At 44.2% G+C, this 18,235-nt stretch overlaps 2 protein-coding genes across 3 annotated transcripts in view; one reads left to right on the forward strand and one right to left on the reverse strand.

Annotated features, from left to right (window-relative positions):
- Window positions 1-5,321, forward strand: part of CDH23 (cadherin related 23) — a 402,434-nt gene extending 397,113 nt beyond the window's left edge. The window contains exons 65-68 of the mRNA XM_082222023.1: window positions 34-163; window positions 751-873; window positions 1,294-1,407; window positions 3,956-5,321. Coding sequence (XP_082078149.1) covers window positions 34-163; window positions 751-873; window positions 1,294-1,407; window positions 3,956-4,282 — 694 coding nt within the window. The 3' untranslated portion in view covers window positions 4,283-5,321. The remainder of the gene's footprint in view (window positions 1-33; window positions 164-750; window positions 874-1,293; window positions 1,408-3,955) is intronic.
- An 89-nt stretch (window positions 5,322-5,410) lies between these two features.
- LOC309532118 (prosaposin-like) overlaps window positions 5,411-18,235 on the reverse strand; it is a 42,927-nt gene continuing 30,102 nt past the window's right edge. The window contains exons 6-14 of one of the 2 annotated variants that reach the window (XM_082222093.1): window positions 15,693-15,836; window positions 14,642-14,701; window positions 12,909-13,022; window positions 11,601-11,696; window positions 10,132-10,315; window positions 9,437-9,618; window positions 8,809-8,889; window positions 7,658-7,759; window positions 5,411-6,999 (exon numbers count right to left, since the gene is read on the reverse strand). In XM_082222093.1, the coding sequence (XP_082078219.1) occupies window positions 6,964-6,999; window positions 7,658-7,759; window positions 8,809-8,889; window positions 9,437-9,618; window positions 10,132-10,315; window positions 11,601-11,696; window positions 12,909-13,022; window positions 14,642-14,701; window positions 15,693-15,836 (999 nt within the window). In that variant the 3' untranslated portion in view covers window positions 5,411-6,963. Of the gene's footprint in view, window positions 7,000-7,657; window positions 7,760-8,808; window positions 8,890-9,436; window positions 9,619-10,131; window positions 10,316-11,600; window positions 11,697-12,908; window positions 13,023-14,641; window positions 14,702-15,692; window positions 15,840-18,235 lie in introns of both variants that reach the window. The other variant, XM_082222092.1, reaches the window with a different exon arrangement.

Here is an 18,235-nt window from a genome sequence, read left to right on the forward strand (position 1 = left end):
TTGTTTATTGTAGGCATCCTGTATCCTTTCTAGAGCCAACCCTGTGTGGCTGGACCCTTTCTGCAGAAACCTGGAGTTAGCAGCACAAGCTGAGCATGAGGATGACCTGCCTGAGAACCTCAGTGAAATAACAGACCTGTGGAACAGCCCAGCCAGGACTCACGTGAGAGAGCATCTTACTATACTGTGGTTGAAGCCACAGTATAGCCAACATCCTAATTTTTGCCTGTAGCCTGTGCTAGCATAAAATTCAGCTTTCAAATTCATGTGAAGCAACAGAACACATTTTGATTGTTTGCATAAATTAGAATTGGCACTATTTGTCAATCATCACCATCCCCTTGTGCTAGAATATCTCATTTATCTATTCTTAACTCCTTTCTCGTGCAGGCTTAATAATCCAACTGCGCCTTTGTTGCCCATTAGGAAGAGGCTGCAGCAATGGCATATCAACAGCAATGTAGCTGCTACATTAACTTGAGCGCTTCCTAGTCTAAGATTAGTTGCTATGATGCACTTCATGGAAAATTAGAGTCAGTCATGTAGCATGTACTTGTTGTTCATTGTTAATGAGATTTTGTTCAACATGGCGCATGCCCTGCTTAGTAATTAAATTTTACAACGGGAGGTGGGCATGTTGTAGACAAATGTTAGCAAGGGGCATTAGGAAAAGATTCCCAGATGGATTTTCCTTCAGGTCTGGAGAGACAAAGAGAGAGAGAAGCTATTTTAAGAACCTCTTCTTTTTAGGGAACATTTGGCCGAGAGCCTTCGGCTGCCAAACCCGAAGAAGATCGCTATCTGAGAGCAGCCATTCAGGAATACGACAACATTGCCAAGCTAGGCCAGATCATGCGAGAAGGGCCCATCAAGGTATGTTCTATTATTCTCAGTCTCAGTTCAGTAAAATGTTCAAGTTTGTGGCACTGCTTGGCCAGAGGACAGAACTCTCAGCACCATGTTTAGTCTGCAATCCAATCTTGGAATGCAGTTGTTTTGGGTAGTCACGCAGAATGCACTATGTGGCAAGAATCCCATTTTAATGAGGATTATTATACGAGGTGTGATTCAAAAGGGTTTATTAGAAGGTTTAAGGATAAATGTTTCAGCCATTATTATTATTATTATTATTATTATTATTATTATTATTATTATTATTATTATTAATGGAGAGGATATCTGGATTTAGAGTAGCTTCTCATGGGGATTCCCTACACAGAGTAAGTTTCGGGACAACGTGGCAAAGGGCCCGAGTGTAATTTCTCCTGTTGCCCATTCCCCCCCTCCTTCCAGGGCTCTCTCTTAAAGGTAGTCTTGGATGATTACATGCGACTGAAGAGACTGCTTGCTCAGCGGATGGTGCATAAAGCCACCACCAGTCATGGGGACCAGTCCTCAGTCTCTGAGGTAGAATCTGCTTGTGCATGGGAGTTCTTGAAAATGCTTGTTGTGCCCTTTGGGATGTAGTGTTTGCTTTTCAGAACTGTACCCTTCAGTATCTATTGTGTGGTGCTCATAGCTATTTCCCTCTGTAGCACAAGAGCGCAGGAGTTCAATGAAACAGGCAGAAGGAGCCCCTCTCCACCACAGGCCTGCGCAACCTGTGTCTCGCTAGGTGTTGCTCCCATCAGCAGCCACCAGAATTGCTAACGGTCAGAGAGGATGTGTTGCAGGCCAACTCTGCAGGGTCACAGGCTGCCCAGACCTGTTCTGCCCACACACGTCCCACTGAATCAGCTACTTTTTCTGTGTCCTAACTCCTCCTGGGCACTGAAAGTCTCATGCTAGGCATGTCTATTCATGTTCTTAGTGCAGTACTGCATTAATTTGCAGTGCTAATTCATTCTTTAGGCCTCTGGTTTCCAACCAATGTGCCGTGGCACCCTAGGGTGCCTTGAATGATCAGGTCAGGGGTGCGGCGGGCAACAGTGGCCTCTGTTCCTCTTTCCTTCCCTCCCTCCTCTGATGCCCTCTTTTATCCCAAAGGCTTGCACAGCTGTTTATTGCTGCTGCTGTGGCTATAAGTTCCACAGGTGCCTCTGGGAGGCATCTCTCTCTGGGGCAAGGGGGGGTGTCAGCTCAGAGAACAGCTGCCCAGAGGACTTGGGAGAGGAGAGAAGGCTTAAGGAACACTCCACAAGGGAGGGTGATCGAAAAAGGGTGAGAGACTGCCAGCTCTGCAGGCAAAGGGTGACATAACTGGGCCCCTGACCCCACGGGGTGCCACAGAATGTCGTTGGTCAAGGGAGCCGTGGCCTCAAAAAGGTTGAAAACCTCTGTTTTAGGCATTAGAATCCTTTGCCAACCACTGTGAAGTAATCAAACTTCCAAAAGGGGCATATATAGATAAGAGAAGAAAACCCTAGGCCAGTTATTCACAAAAGGAAAGTTGCAATTCTCTAATAAATGAGAACTTTATAGGGGAGCTCGTAGACTCACAGCAATGAGGGATGAAGACAGTGCAATAAAAAAGTTCTAAGGGATGAAGGCGTGAGACAGAGAGATGAAAAATAGGAGGACATGGTCTTTAAACATCAAGAACTGTAGCTGCAAGGATTTTTGTGGAAGAATTGGGGAGGGGGATAGTAACAGGACATTCCTTGAACATCAGTTTATGAAGGCTATAGTGAAACAGATAGCAATACACTGAGGAGAAACTACATGTTTAAGCACATTGGAAAAAGTTTACTTTGCTGGATTGTAGCCAGAGAATGAAGAACTTTCAGGGAGCACTTTGTTTCTCTTCTGTAATCTCTCTGTTTGCTTTATTATGCCCAGTAAGTTGAGCCAAGTGCACAGAAGTGGTGAACCGGTTAATGCTTTGTGCTTGATTGCAATCTTTGTCTAATCCAGTTTCCTTCTGCCTTTGCTTCTATTCGACCTGAACCTGGAGTTCTTAATACTCTCCAGCTAGCTCAGGCTTCTTAGCATCCTTTCTTCCTGCTCTCCCATTGGTTAGACCCTCCTCAAAGCTCCTTGCCCACCTTATTAAAATCAGAAACATATAATGTACAACATTATACAGAAGTGCAGTATTAAATATCTGCTCTTTGTGGTTTGTTGGTTTTATGGGATGTTTGGTGTCTCAGCCTGGCTCCCATCTAAGTAGCAGCCAAGCCTGAAGGCTCTTCCCTTTGGAGACAGAATAATAGTTCAGCCTTGCAATCTACTCTGTGACATCTCACTGTGCAGAAACTGCCGCCTTTGCCTTATTAGGATTTTAAGACGCGACTGTGCAAGAACCAATCCAAAAATATGTCTCAAGTTGTATATAATGAATGCATTTTATTCAGGGCCAATATTAAGCTCTTTGTAGGAAACATCTAAAGCAGGCGTCCTCAAACTTGGCCCTCCAGATGTTTTTGGCCTACAACTCCCATGATCCCTAGCTAGCAGAACCAGTGCTCAGGGGTGATGGGAACTATAGTCTCAAAACATCTGGAGGGCCAAGTTTGAGGAAGCCTGATCTAAAGAGACCTATACATCAAACAAGACAGGAAAATGAATTTCCCAAGGCAACATCTGGTTCCTCCCCCAGTGCAAAGAGTAAGGGCTTGGCAAGAGTCGTGCACTCCCCAGCAATGAAGACTTAAAGCCCTAAACCAGTGGACTTTTCTGAGGAGTGAGAGCTCCAGTATATGCAGAGAATTCCCTAGCCTGAAACAGCTTCTCCAGTCATTTCAATGGAGAATGAGGTTCCATGTGCATTTCGGTGCATATCAGTTACTTCCACTGGAATTAGCTAGATCACCCAACTGCTTGAGTGTTACAAACATAGGAATTTTGAGTGGGGTAATCAAACTCTAGATATAATCAGGGTCTTTAGGCTGAGAGGGGACCTTTATCCCGTTCCCAGATTCACTCAGGAAGCGAATGTAACTGCAGCTGAAAACAGCACTGCCTAAGCAACGGGGGGCACTACGATGTGTTGATTTCAACTTGGGTTTTGTTCCAGCTGATCCAGAACGACTTGGATGACGATGACGAGCAAAGGAGTCCAAGCCAAGGGAGCCTCCGCTTCCGACATAAGCAGCCCATTGAGCTCAAGGGACCTGATGGAATCCACGTGGTCCATGGGAGTACAGGTACTCTGCTAACCTCTGACCTCAACAGTCTTCCCGAGGATGACCAGAAGGTGCTGGGCCGCTCCTTGGAGACACTGACTGCCGACGGTGGGGCGTTCTGTGACAAGAACGCCCGCACCGAGTCCGCCAAATCCACCCCTATGCACAAAATGAGGGAAGTGATCATGGAGAGCCCATTGGAAATCACAGAGTTATGACTAGAAGTGGCATCGCTGGTGTAGCGCTCCGAGGAAGCCTGGCCCCACGTAGACTGCCGCCGCCGCCGCCAGAGTAGAGCACTGACCAAGGGACAAGAGGGGCAGAAGAAAATCCAGAGGCCTCGGTCACTTGTGCCTGGCCACCACCTGTTCCAGAAGAAACCTGACCAAGACAGCTGTTAGGGCAGCCTTGGGGAGCCTAACCCCCGGGGTGAAGGTTCTCAGGACTGTTTGCTTCTACCAGGCACTCACATCATTAAACTCATAACTTTTTAAATTTTATTTTTAAAATATAAAGTGTTAAAAAGAGCAATGGGGAGGCCCTGAGGCACAGACTTAAGGCTAGAATTGCAATAACCACGGTGTGCCATGATGCCCCATCGGTGGAGATGACCAGGCTCTCCCAACAGGTCCTGGGTTGCATCCATTACATTCTTCCACCATCAGGCTAGTGGTGGTGGTGGGGATTGTGGTGATGGGAGAAGACGGCTGCTAACCAGCTGCAGCTAAGATGCTATGACCATCAACTCGCACAGAGCAAATTGTGTGATAACCTTCAGGAAGCTCCATAAATCTGTTTGGCATTTATCTGTGTTTTCACCTTTCCAGAAAGCAGGGGGTGGGGAGAAACTGAAGCCATTTCTTCATTTTGCTGGCCTACCAAAACACTGCAGCATCAAAAGAAACAAGAGAGATATTAATTGAGGTTCTGAACGTAGAGTGTTTTGTGTGTACTCCTTTTTTCCTTCTTCTTTTGATTTCAAACAGTAAAGTGTTGAGCGTTTTTGGAATGGTCTGTCAAAGGAACCAGAAATACATAATCCATGAATTTAGTTAATCTGTGTTTGATCTTTCCCTCCCAGCTTGGGCACAGGGTTCGGTGCTTGTTTGGGTTACGTACACACTGCTGTAGGGGCTGAGGAATCAGAGTGGTCATTGTGCTCATCTATATACCAGCATGTACTCTCTCTCTCCATAAACCTATCAAGAAGGAAAATGCTAAGTGTTTCTTATTCAGAAGTGTGTATACGATGCAATACACACAGCCCTTAACATCATTCTGTTTTTTATTATTCAGGTTTACAACAGGTCACTTTGTTTGCTTAACAAAAACCAGGAGAGTCAGTGTCAAATTTGTAAGAATTGTTTAATGTTTCTTAACTACAGAAGCATTGGTAAAATGCTCATTATAATGTCCTTTTAGAATAACTGGATAATTTCTCAGCATGTATATTGAACAGGTTCACACGCAGTTAAGTATGGAACACAGCAGCTTCATTACTTATAACAGCTATGTAGACATGGGAATTGTGCCTTGCGAAAACAACAACAACAATTCACCTCTGCATCACTGTACCTGTTAAATTTTATCTTTTGCTTACCAACAAATATGGCATCTGCATGGCTTTCAAGCATCATGCTCTCAGATGTTGCTCTAATTGCAAGCTGCAACAAGAGTCAATGGCTTTGGAATTGATATTTAGACACATTCTGATAAATGTCATATTGAGGTGTAGAGCAAAGACGCTATTGCTTAATGCTGCCTGTTCTATATTATCCTGAGCACTTGCCGCTACTCCTGAAGTACAGAGAAAACACCATTAAAATTACTTGTTCCTTAGTTCATAGGTCAGCACTCAACCCACCTATTGGTAAGTAACAGCCATGGATTTATAGTCTAAAATTCAGTCTACCTAACTACACCAATCCAGCAAGGGAGTAAGCAAACCACTGACCATGCAAATTGTTTTGTGTCCTGTACCTATTTAAACCATTTAATCAGCCTTTCATGCTGATTGTGATACATATCCCTTTGAGGACCCTAGCTGCTGCATTCAGAAAGAACAGGGTTAGATACATGTGTGTCTCCCAAATAGGAAAGGATGAACTGACACCAAGTTTAAGTTCTATAGGTAAAAGTACCCAATAACTGCCTGTACTTAACATGAGAAAATGGGTAGCCCCTTTTTTTCGAGACTTTGTTTCTGTCTACACCAGAAATTTAAGAGAACTGAAATCCCTCCATATAATTAAAATTATTGTGCCAGTTGACCTGTCTTAAAGAAAATTCTAAGCATCTCCAGGTAACAAGAATCTCAAATAACAAGACTGGGAAAATATATTTCTTTGAAGCAGTGCTGCTGCCAGAGTAGACAGTGGACTAAGTGGCCCAACAGTCTGATTGGCTGTTCCCAGCACCCCTTGAAGAAAAGCAATGAAATATTAAAACAGTTTAAATGTATAGTATAGCTGTACCTTAAAAAGCTAGCTAGAGAAGGAAGGTATTGGAAATCTGAAAATGCCAACTTAAGCAGCCAGTTTTGCAATGATCGTAACGCAATTTACCCATTTTAAAACAAGAGTCTTACCAAAATTATCAGCTATTCAAATAAAATCCCACCACAGCCTTTTTCCTCCCTACCCGTGTCACTTCCCCACCATGGATCTAAAAGTAAAACTAAATGTACAGTAATTCAGAGCATCACAAGCAAAGGAAACAGTCCCCCTGCTTTTTTCTTTTTCAGCAGTATAGCCACCCAACAGACAGCCACACTGCAGAAGTGTGAAAGGAAGGTGTGGTTCTGCCAGTGTTTAGACATTTCACAATTTCCCACCCGGCCAAATTCCAGGGTGCATTCAGTAAAACCACAGCCAACATTCTTCCACTGGCAAGGCTTCCTCTAGTTCCATATATGGCGCTTGCAGTATTCAGTGGCCTATGGGGAAAAGAGAGGAAGACTCAAGGGAAGGCCATTCTCCATTCATAGCACAACTCATAAGAAAATGGGCTTATATAGGAAAACTTCAGAGTATCTAAGATTTCCTATTCATCTTGCTGTCACCTTTCACACCAGGGATCAGGAAACTGAAGCCCTTCAGATACCATAAGATTCTGAACACTGAGACAATGCCAATACAGCTACATACCTGGATGTGCATAATGGTGTTCATCAAGCCCCATTGATAAGGAGTGAATGCATATCCCTACTGCAGGATTGCTAGATACACAGCTACAGGTGGATAAGGGCCAGTATATTCACACGTAAGATGTTTTTAGAGTTAAGCACTTGGAAGCAGAATGAGTTAACTTATTACAACTGCACACAATATTTAAACATACTCCCCCAATCCTATATTCCACATCACTAATATGCACCTAGATCATCAGTAGCACAGAGGGTTTTCGTTTCAAAGACTATCCCCTTCCATAATTTCACCTGCTCCTATTTCGGTCATCGCGTCACATTCCCAGAATTGTATGCTGCAAAGAGTGCTCCCATTTTTAACTGTGTTCAATTACTTTTTTTTATCAACTCCATCCCACTGTATTGGAAAGCTTGATATTCCCCTCTTGCCGCCACCACCCCTACTTACTTGACACTGAGCTGCAGTCTCTGCGTTCTTGCACCAGTAGCTAGGGCCCCGGACACAAACCTCCATGCCCACAAGGTGGGACGAGGGGCAGGCTCCTATTTTCTGTGGGGCAGAAGAGCACAAAAAGCGACCATTACACCTATGCAGAATCAGCCTCCTTTCTTAACTGCTCCACGCTCCTTTTTAAGTTCCCCAAAGCCCCCTTCAACTTCACATTGCTCCCCCCTTTTCAAAGCAGGCGGTAAGACTCAGGGTAGCTTTGCAGCAGGGATGGCCAACCTGTAGCTCGAGGGCTGCCTGTGGCCCTCAGCAGGGTAGCCAAGTACACAGTACCAAAAAGGGGGACACGGGTATGTGTAAAGTTCGCACATGCTCATTTATGTGGACGTTCAGAAGAAACCACTATAATTTAAAAAGAACTATGAGACGTCTCACCATGGTGGGGGACATTGTGACCTGTGTTGACTGCTCAATCTTGCTAAGCCAGGTGCTAACTAGGGGGGCAGCTTGAAGGTCCTTGCTGCTCCTCTTTCCTAGGTTTTCTTTTTTTAAAAAAAATATTTGAACTGGGCAGCCATTCAAATAGAGGACCCTTTTCAAAAAGAGGGCTGCCCTTTCTGTAAAGTAGGACACACAGCCAACCCTAATCTTCAGACTGATTTTCAAAAGGGCCATCTGCCAGCTATTTGACTTCTGGCAAGGATGATCGGCCCCTCCCCTGGAAGCTTGCTGTGCAAGAAGGGAGAGAGAAAAAGTGGGTGGTAGAAAGAGAGCATCACAGGGGGTTGTCCTACCCACCAAATTGCCCCCAACAGGCGGGAAGGGGCTTTTCTGCCCCCTGTTTCACAGCAAGGATGCAATGTGTAGCCCCGTCCAGCAATCATCAGGACCAATGGTCAGGGATGATGGGAGCTGGAGTCCATCCACAGGTTACCCACCCATGTTTTACAGGTTGTTTCCTTGTTAATAGTGAGACTACTGGATATTTATGGGATTTTTGTGGTTTTGTTATTTGCAAAGGAAATAACAGTGCAATCATATATGCATGTCAGAAGAAATATCCCAGGTAAACATATCCACTGGATTGCGGACAAAGCTGTTTGCCAGAGATCTCACTCAAGAATGAGCAATTACTTTAGAACATGACTTACAGCACACACAAAGGTTGGCTCCATGACCTGCACCAGGAGACGGACAGCAGCTGGCTCATACTGCACCACGAGTTGATCACACTGTAATAAAAAAAAACAAGTTAAGTGACTCTCAGCCTTTCTCCTAGGTACAGCCCCCCAAGAGTGCAACTGGGTCTAAATCTTTTGTTTTCTGGATTTAATTGATTAAGCTGAATTTGCAGGGTCTCAGGACAGGTAGAATGCTCCCTAAGGAACCTCATTAGTCTTATCCAAGCCGTCTTCTTTCTACAAAACTCCTAAACAGGCAGCTCTCTTTGGTTATGACTATGTCAAAAAATATTTGGAAGTTCTGCCCAAGAAGTAACTTCTGTATCTGCTTCAAATTTTTTACTATGAGCAAAATTTGGTGGCGACTCTAAAAAAAGGGGGGGTACAACATTTGCTTCAGATGCATTTCAAACTAGAAGTAATTAAAGAAGATAATATTTATTCTGGCTTGCAGGATAAAGCTTCTATGTAGATAAACCAATAAAATGCCCACCACTTTTGGCAGGAAGACAAGACAGAGATCTTCAGCTCCTTGACCTCCTCTCTCCTTTTAGAACACTTTGGTCTCCCTTTCACAATAGCCATTTGGTGTACTTACGGGATACACCAAAGCTTCTGGCAGCAACTGGCAACCCTTTGAAAGCATATTTCCAATCTGTTCCTGCGTTTGATTCTTTTCCAGCTCTTGATCAACATATGTAACGATGAGTGTACACACATGGCAGACTTCACTTTCACTGGGTTTGGTTGGTTTCAATCCTTCTTCCAGAGCTTCCCTTTCTGAGGAGAAACAAAGTTTGGGAGTTATCAACCTGGAAAGATTACTTTTTTATATATAATATTTTTTATTGCAAATTGTTATTACTCTTTTTACACTGAATGCCTCCTGAATGCAGCTCTTAACAAACGTTAAAACCACCCATTAAAAACACAGAAGCAGTGAAGCAATATAAATTAGGACAAAAGAGAAACCAACTATAAAAACAGAAACTAGCAAAGGCAGATGGAAACACACCGTCCATTGAATGCTCAGGAGAACAAGATGGTTTTTTGTCTGGTGCCTAAAGGCTGAAGGTAGGTGGCAGCCACTTGTCTTTGGGAAGAGCATTCAATCATAATTTGGGTAACATGACAAGGCAGCCACATCTCTGGTCTAACCTCAGAATGTTAGAAGGCCTGACAAGAAATCTTGTAAGACCAGGCAAGTTGCTATAGGAGCAGGTCATTGCAATTAACCCCCGCCCCACGCCCAGGCCACATAACATGACAGTGCAAGCAAATGCCATTACCTACCAAAGCTCAAAGTGATATCTCTGGGGCAAAGTCTAACCCTCATGCACACAGCTTCAGGTTTAGTTGCATCCAGGAGCATGTAGAGAATAGCCTTTCCATAGGAATCAACTAAGTCTTTGCATTGGTCCAGGATTTCATGGGGCAGTATATAGCAGGCTTTCACCATCTGGTGGACTATTTCTTGCTGAAACATAAAAGCAGAAAGGTATGTTAAGGAGGAAGATGGAACTTATTCTGTAGTCGGTGCTAACAAGGAAGGAGATGTCAATTACTGGCAGGAGCAAGCCAGCCAGCAGTAAATCACAACGGGCAGGTGAACTTAACTCTTTCTTAGAAAAACAGGATCTGCACAGGAGTGCCAGGCCTAATGAGCACAGCAACTCTTATTCAGTAGGCCTTGCCCCTATGAGGCAGTTTCAAGGACTGAAGGTCCCCACTTCCCCACAGCTGCCTAAGTCCTCTCCTCTCCAGTGTTTTCCCCCAAGCAATCTGAGACGAGGCCTTTGTGAAACTAACTTCTCTTCCCTCTTCATACCTCTCCAGGTTCTGGGATACCAGATGGGAAGAGAGGTTGTCACACCAGGAGGCATAGACCCCCATGCCTCTTCACCAGCCTGACATACTTCTGCTTCTTGGCCTCCCTCACGCCTCTCTCCTGCTTCAGCTTCTACCTCTGATTCTGGACGTCTCTGCCACAAATACTTCCTGCTCACTCAGCCTTGTTACCTCTTCAGCTTCTGACACCTCCTCTCCCCCCCCCAGTCTGCTCCCTCTGACCTCTCATTGTCGTCCCACCACCAATCCCCAGGCTCTGAGCCTTCTTCCCTTGGGGGTTCCCCAGCTAGTTCCTCCCACCATTCCTCTGCATCAAACCAGTCCATGACCATTACTTCTTTCCTCTACGAAAAGCAGGAGCAGAAGTTACTGTCGATCTTAGTAACTGAACCAAGGTGACCATAGCAAAGGAGCTATGGGGTCCTTTTGAGTGTTGGGTAGAAGGAGGTCATGTTGACAGGTGCAGTTTCTCATGCAGATGTAAGAAAAGCTGCACCTGCATGAACTCCCTTTTCTGGTAATAAGAGACAAAGTGAGACAGGCAGTTTCCTCAGTTGTTCCTCTCCTTCTATGCAGCCCTCTAATATTTCAACTAGTCCCCTCCAAACCCATGTTTCCATATCAAGTGCTGAAGAAAGGCATCCTATAAGTTTGAAATGAGACATTCATTCAACTTCTCATAATGAGGAAACCAAGAGTTGAGATTCCTGCATTGCAGGAGGTTGAATCAGATGATCTTTGGGGTCTCTTCCAACTCTACGATTCTACGATACTAGGCAGTGCTCTCACATCCCAACGTCCCTCACAGTAGCAGTGGTGCAGGCCTCCAAAAGTGGAAAAAACCTCCAAAGAGAGCCCCCTCCCGAACCCTCCGCCATCACCCGATAGATGACAATAGGTTTCCTCAGCCTTACTTCTGTGACATTCTCCTTCATCATGCCCTCTGCAATGGTTACTATTTTCTTGCATATACCACACGCAAACTCGGGGCTTTCGGCATTTGATGTTTTCTGACCAGATTAAAGAAAAGAACAACAAGAAGAAAAAATCAAGCACAACTTTCAAGGACAAGCAACAGTAGAATACTAAAACATTGTTAACTCAAGCTTAGCCAAAATAACATTGTCTGTGGAATGCAGCAAACCCCCTTTTTCAGTGATCACTTTGGAAAAGTGCGCAAAAAACCCCTGCCTATTCAAGGAAGCAATGCCTTCATTCTGAATCGACTTCATTTGCCTTCAGTGACATCAGCATGAAGCCAAACCTGACTGGCTACATAAAGCAGTGACATTGTCCTGTTCATGGAATGTTCTTATCTGTCTGGGATCAGCCATGTAGAACAAACTGTCCAAATTTTCAACCGGCATTCTTTTTACACTGAAATTATGTCACATATGATTGACTACCTAATTTCATGATGTCACCCCATTTACGTAGTGATCCCTAGTTGGCTAGGATTCTCCATGTGACTACTTTGGGAACAGTAAACAGAAGGAAAACAAATTGTGCCAAAGCAGCAGCAAATGGGGGGAAACTGTACCAAACAAAGGTGGAAAACATGCAGAAATATCCCCAGAAAGAATGCGAGATATATCCCCAGAAAAGGCATGACTTTTCAAACTGCCACTTTAAAAATAATACGCGCAATTCATCTAAAATTTTCTGAATTCACTGGGGAGCCTTTGCTTAAATATTTCCCATTGAAATCAATAGAATTTAAAAGTTGGATTGTGCCAGTTAAAGAGAGATGAGTCACAGTGAAGTAAATGAGAATATGCATTGCAGGGGGTTGGACTAGATGATCCTAGTGGTCCCTTCCAATTCTATGATTTAATGCCCATGCAAAGAATCTCCCAGACAGGGGCCACCCATTAACTCTTTTGCTAAGGATGTGCAGACCCTGGAAAAGGTACACTAATCTTATTAAAAACAATTGCAATTATCCTGCTTTTCCTCAGGGGGAGTTTCAAAATTCTGCATGAAAGTTGCTTTTGGCAAAATTCAGTGTCTCCCTAGTGTTGATGTGCAGGTTAACACTGCTAAAAATTCATATCGAAACTCATTTTTCGCCCTTTGATATTCCTCTGATGTTTGCCACGCAGGAGTCTCCAGAGCCTCATTGCATTTGACTTTAGGCACAAATAAATTCAGCAGCTACTCTGCAATGCTCTCAGCCTCTTCCTGCCCCCTGGCAGAGCAGGAGGGGGCTCTTTTGCTCTTACCTCTACAGATTCCGATACTGTAGACAAGTCATCAAGGGGTTTAGCTGGCAGTAATGCATGAAAAGGCTCGGGTTTTTCAGAGTCACAGAAGGCGCCACAGACAGTCTTTGATTGCTGAAAGAGGAGAAAAAAGTTCCATTGGACAACAAATCTCGTTTTCTCTTCCTACCATAAATTAACACGGAGCTACAGGAAGGTTGTGGATGTTGTCTGAGGGGAACGGGGGAGGGATTCCACATCATACTGGAAAAAACCCTCCCTTTGCTAAGGTTACCTATGCCTTCACATGCCACAGGTATGTGAAGAAGGAAACTGTGATTGTGATATTTGTATGCACCCACCCACAACATCATTGAGCAAGTGTGGATAAACACACACCCTTGTCAGGACCAACTAGATCTGTTTTCAAATGGAAATCTACAATGAGCTTTTATTTTCAGAATGAAACCAATTTCACAAGAGGTGCTTTTCAGGAGCAAAAAATATGGAATAGCTTAGGGTTGCCATACGTCCAGATTTTCCCGGACATGTCCGGGATTTCAGTGATGGAATTAGCATCTGGGGGGGATTTTGGTAAATCGTCAAAATGTCCAGGTTTTTAAAAAGCTCAACAACTTTTTGTGTCTGGATTTTTACTTCTTGAAATATGGCAACCCTACAATAGTTCTAGAATGTATGTGGAGTGCATTCTGTAGAAAAAGAAAGGACTCTATTGATCCTAGAACAAAAGGTGTGTATGCAGCCTTAAGAGTGGCTGGGGAAACCCAGCCAGATGGGTGGGGTATAAATAATATTTTTTTAAAAATAAAATTATTATAAGCTTCACTTCTCCAGTTGGCATTAAAGCAGGATATATAAAAACTGCCGTTGTGATCAACCTCCCTTTCAACCTCCAAGTTCCCTTCTGTCAAGCAAAGGTGGTTTCAATTGTCCAACCCACAAATTATCAGCAAGAGTTGACCTAGAAATGAAAAACATTCTCACGTACCTCCTCCTGTGATCAGCAAAAAGTCAATCGAATTGTGAAGTGGGGAGGGGGAGAAAACCAATAGTTAAAATCATGAGAAAATAATTCAGAGAGTAAATCCTACAGCCTGAACTAGCTAATCCACAAACTCGCCCACCCGATAGCATTATGTTGCAAAACTAGCTGTATAAACTTTCCTTGTCCAAAAACTCTGTTTAGTGTAACAGGTGCTTTTCATGGGCCTATTCATGCTATCATGAATTAGAAGGTGCAATTCTTCCACAAAGGCAAAGTCTCCCACTCCCAGAAGTCAAAGCCGAGCTGCTCTCAAACTTAAGACGTGAAATGAAGTATTTGCCATTCTAGATATGGCTTCATTGCCTGAATGATAATGTCTAGTCACACTGGTGCTTTGGGATAAAGGTCAGCAACTGGAACCCCCTGGGACAAATCTGGCCTCCAGAAGGGGGAGCATCCTGTCATATTAATCTCCCCACTCCTGGACAGCATTTGACAAACTAAGCTCTGGACTTCAAACCTTGTTCCCACTGTGCATGTTAATTTTACCCAGATCTCCTGATACTTGCTTTCCTATGTCAGTATGTAATGCCTTATACAAAAAATGATCAATCACATGTCTAGAATATTTTACAAGCCTGAATTCAGATATTACAATGCTTTTGCTGTCGTAAAATTGGCCCTGAAGTGATGATGCTTCTCTGCCTGGAAAAGGCTAGAGTGTAAATGTCTGCCTCAATCAACTTACCAATAGATGGGTCAGCAATCGGACAAAAACATGTGAATACTCAAAGGCATATTTCTTGCACTGTGGAGGGAAGGGGGGAGAGAGAGAAACAACTTCAATAATTACTAACAAGATCAATCCATTAATTTCACCCACACCCAACTTGGAGAACTCCATGCTATCTCCGGAGCATGCAAAATTCTCACGCACTTTTTGTTTCGAAATGCTCATAGGAGCAATCCTTTCAAACTTGATCGACGATATACAGTACAACAGAGGTACTGCCAGGACCAGTTGTTGCCTAAGACCCAGCACCTCACCTAACTTAGTGACACAGAGGGCAAAGCAGGGCATTTTCTGCTTTGACTTCTTTTGTTCTTGTGACTGAGGACTTATTTCAAACTACTGCTGGTCACACCAAGGAAAACCTATTCATATGAAACGACTTGTGGCTCGTGTCACACTTAAATTGGGCTGCAGTTCCTATGCATACAATGCTGCCTTCACACAGGAACCAGCAACCTGATTTAAATGAGATATCAGGTATTTCTAAGCCCTGATGGGTAAACTGTTCTTTCACAAACTCCACATCACTTTTAAATCACAGTTTGGGTGGAACGAAGTGAACCAATGACAGCTGAAATGGGGAACCTGTAGCCCTCCAAGTGTTGTCAGACACCCATTAGCCCCTAGGCAGCATGGTCTCGGTGGTCAAAGATGTGGAGAGTTTAGTCCAGCAGCAAGTTAGCCACTCCAAGTGTATGAGGATGGTTTGATTTCAAATGGCGTTCTAATTTAACCTGAATTGGAGAGCCAAAATATTATGTAATTACTCTTCTGCGACTTCAGATATATATATATATGCAAGGAAGGTCACTTCTTTCCCCAGTTAATCTGTTACAGTACTTGGAAAAGTTAAACGTGTGACCACAGGCTGAGGGACAACGTCTGAAACAAGACATAAGAAATATAGTTGTGTAGATCCATCCTTTGCTTTGATTACCAGATGACAGAGACAGGTCCTGAATATATATATCATTATCATTAGTGTGAAGCAATAAAATCCAGTTACCTCATTTACCAAGTCAGACCCCAGGTGTTCACAGTATTGTTCAGCATAAGAAGCAAAGGACTGGACAAGGAAAGAGCTGCTCTTGAAACCTTCCTTCATTTCAGCAATTACTTGTTGACAGTCTCTGCAAGGATTTTCTTCCTTCTGCTAGGGAATAATAATAATAATAATAATAATAATAATAATAATAATAATAATTACTAATAATTTATTATTTATACCCCAGCCACTCTAGGCGGCTTCCAACAAAATACCAAAATACAATAGTCGGTTAAACATTAAAAGCTTCCCTAAACACGGCTGCCTTCACATGTCTTCTAAAAGTCTGGTGGTTGTTCTCTTTGACATCTGGTGGGAGGGCATTCCACAGGGCGGGTGCCACTACCAAGAAGGCCCTCTGCCTGGTTCCCTGTAACTTGGCTTCTCGCAGCGAGGGAACCTCCAGAAGGCCCTCGGCACTAGACCTCAGTGTCCAGGCAGAACGATGAGGGTGGAGATGTTCCTACAGGTATACTGAACCGAGGCTGTTTAGGGCTTTAAAGGTCAGCACCAACACTTTGAATTGTGCTCGGAAACGTACTCAGAAAAAATGTTGGAGGGGGAGAAATGAAGGATTGTTAAGACTGTGGCAGGGAGGGAAAAAGTTAAAATTCCACTCCGCTTCCCCAATCGCCCCTAGCACACCCCCACAAACACATGGGTTTCAGAGGCTGCTCTGGCTTACCAATGTATTATTATTATTACTATTATTATTATTTTCCTCACAAAAGTGACCCAAAGTGACCTACAAAAACAGTATAAACACTAAAATCAATTATAACAAACGCAACCAATAGGGTTGCCATACATCTGGAATTTCCCGGACATAGCCAGAATACTGCAGTTGGAAGCAGTGTCTTGGCAGAAATCACAAATGTCCAGGAAAATCCAGATATATGGCAACCCATGTTGGCAGTGTCATTTTTTTCTTTAAAATAGCTGAAAAACTCAACACCTTTGGCCCAGAAAAGCTCAACTCTTATGTCCAGATTTTCACTTTTTGAAATATGGCAACCCTAATCCCCAAACACACCTGAACAGATTAAAAAGAAACAGGTTTTTCTTACAGATCTCACCTCATTAAAAGAAGCCACAAATACCGTATTTTTCGTTCTATAGGACGCACATTTCCCCCTCCAAAAATTAAGGGGAAATGTGTGTGCGTCCTATAGAGCGAATGCAGGCTGCACCGCTAAGCCCAAAGCCAGAGCAGGAAGACGGAGCACTGCGGAGGGCTCCGTCTCGCTGCTCTAGCTTGGGGACAGCTGCGCGCAAACCTCTCCAGGGCAGCGGGGTGCCTTCACCCCGCTGTCCTGCAGAAGCTAGCAAGGCTGTTCCCAAGCCAGAACAGCGAGACGGAGGGCTCCATCTCGCTGCTCTAGCTTGGGGACGGCTGCGCGCAAGCCTCTGCAGGGCAGCGGGGCGCTGCGCTCCAAAGGCTTCAGGGATCTTTGAGGCTGGCGGTGGGGAAAAGCAGCGCTTCCCTCCATCGCCAGCCCCACAAGCTCTGGTGAATGTACCTTGAACGCACCTTGTTTTAGAGGGGAGAACAAGAAAAAAAATTTTTTCCCTGTTCTCCCCCTCCTATGGTCCGGTGCGTCCTATGGTCCGGTGCGTCCAATGGAGCGAAAAATACGGTACCTAGTAGTTGTTGTTCAAACTAAGATCTAAAAGCCCAGGGAATGCCATTTACATGCAAGTCATTAATGCAACTCATGCTACATCCAGTATGGCCCTCTGAGCATGCCTCAAAATCCTGTGCATGATTGCAAAACTCCTTGGAGTGCATTCTACAGTCTGCACAAAAGGGTTGTCTATCCCAGAAGCAGCGTGACATCCCTGACTTATGCCCTGCTTCTGGCATGGAAGATAACTCCTTGAACTGGTGGGCAATTCCCCAGTCTTCCTGTAAGATGGGACTGAGTCTCACCTATAGGCCAAGCCAAAATCCTCTATGAAGTAGGAGCCAGCTACAGTTTAACCCATGGGCAGGCAAACTAAGGCCCGGGGGGGGGGGCGGATCCAGCCCAATCACCTTCTCAATTCAGCCCGCGGACGGTCTGGGAATCAGAGTGTTTTTACTTGAGTGGAATGTGTCATTTTATTTAAAATGCATCTCTGGGTTATTTGTGGGGCATAGGAATTCATTCATTTTTTCTCCTTCAAAATATAGTCTGGCCCCCCACAAGGTCTGAGGGACAGTGGACTGGCCCCCTGCTGAAAACATTTGCTGACCCCTGGTTTAACCTCTTTCCAAAATGCAATTGCCTTCCCCTGTGGTAGACGTGAAATTCCAGTTCACAGATAGGCTGGTGTGTAGCTTATAGCCAAACTAGGCCTAATGGTGGCAGCCATGTTTGGTGCTCACACATCTGCCCTGATTTGTATACAAAACAGGATGTGTGTCTACATCTTTTTTCACATCAGAAGCAGGGCAAAGGCTAAGAGCTTTTTTTCTTCCCTATTTTAGCTCCCCTGCAGCCCATCACTTCAGGCATTTTTCT

This window comes from Podarcis vaucheri (genome assembly GCF_965113315.1).
Source record: "Podarcis vaucheri genome assembly, chromosome: 5".
In the NCBI taxonomy this organism is placed as follows: domain Eukaryota; kingdom Metazoa; phylum Chordata; class Lepidosauria; order Squamata; family Lacertidae; genus Podarcis; species Podarcis vaucheri.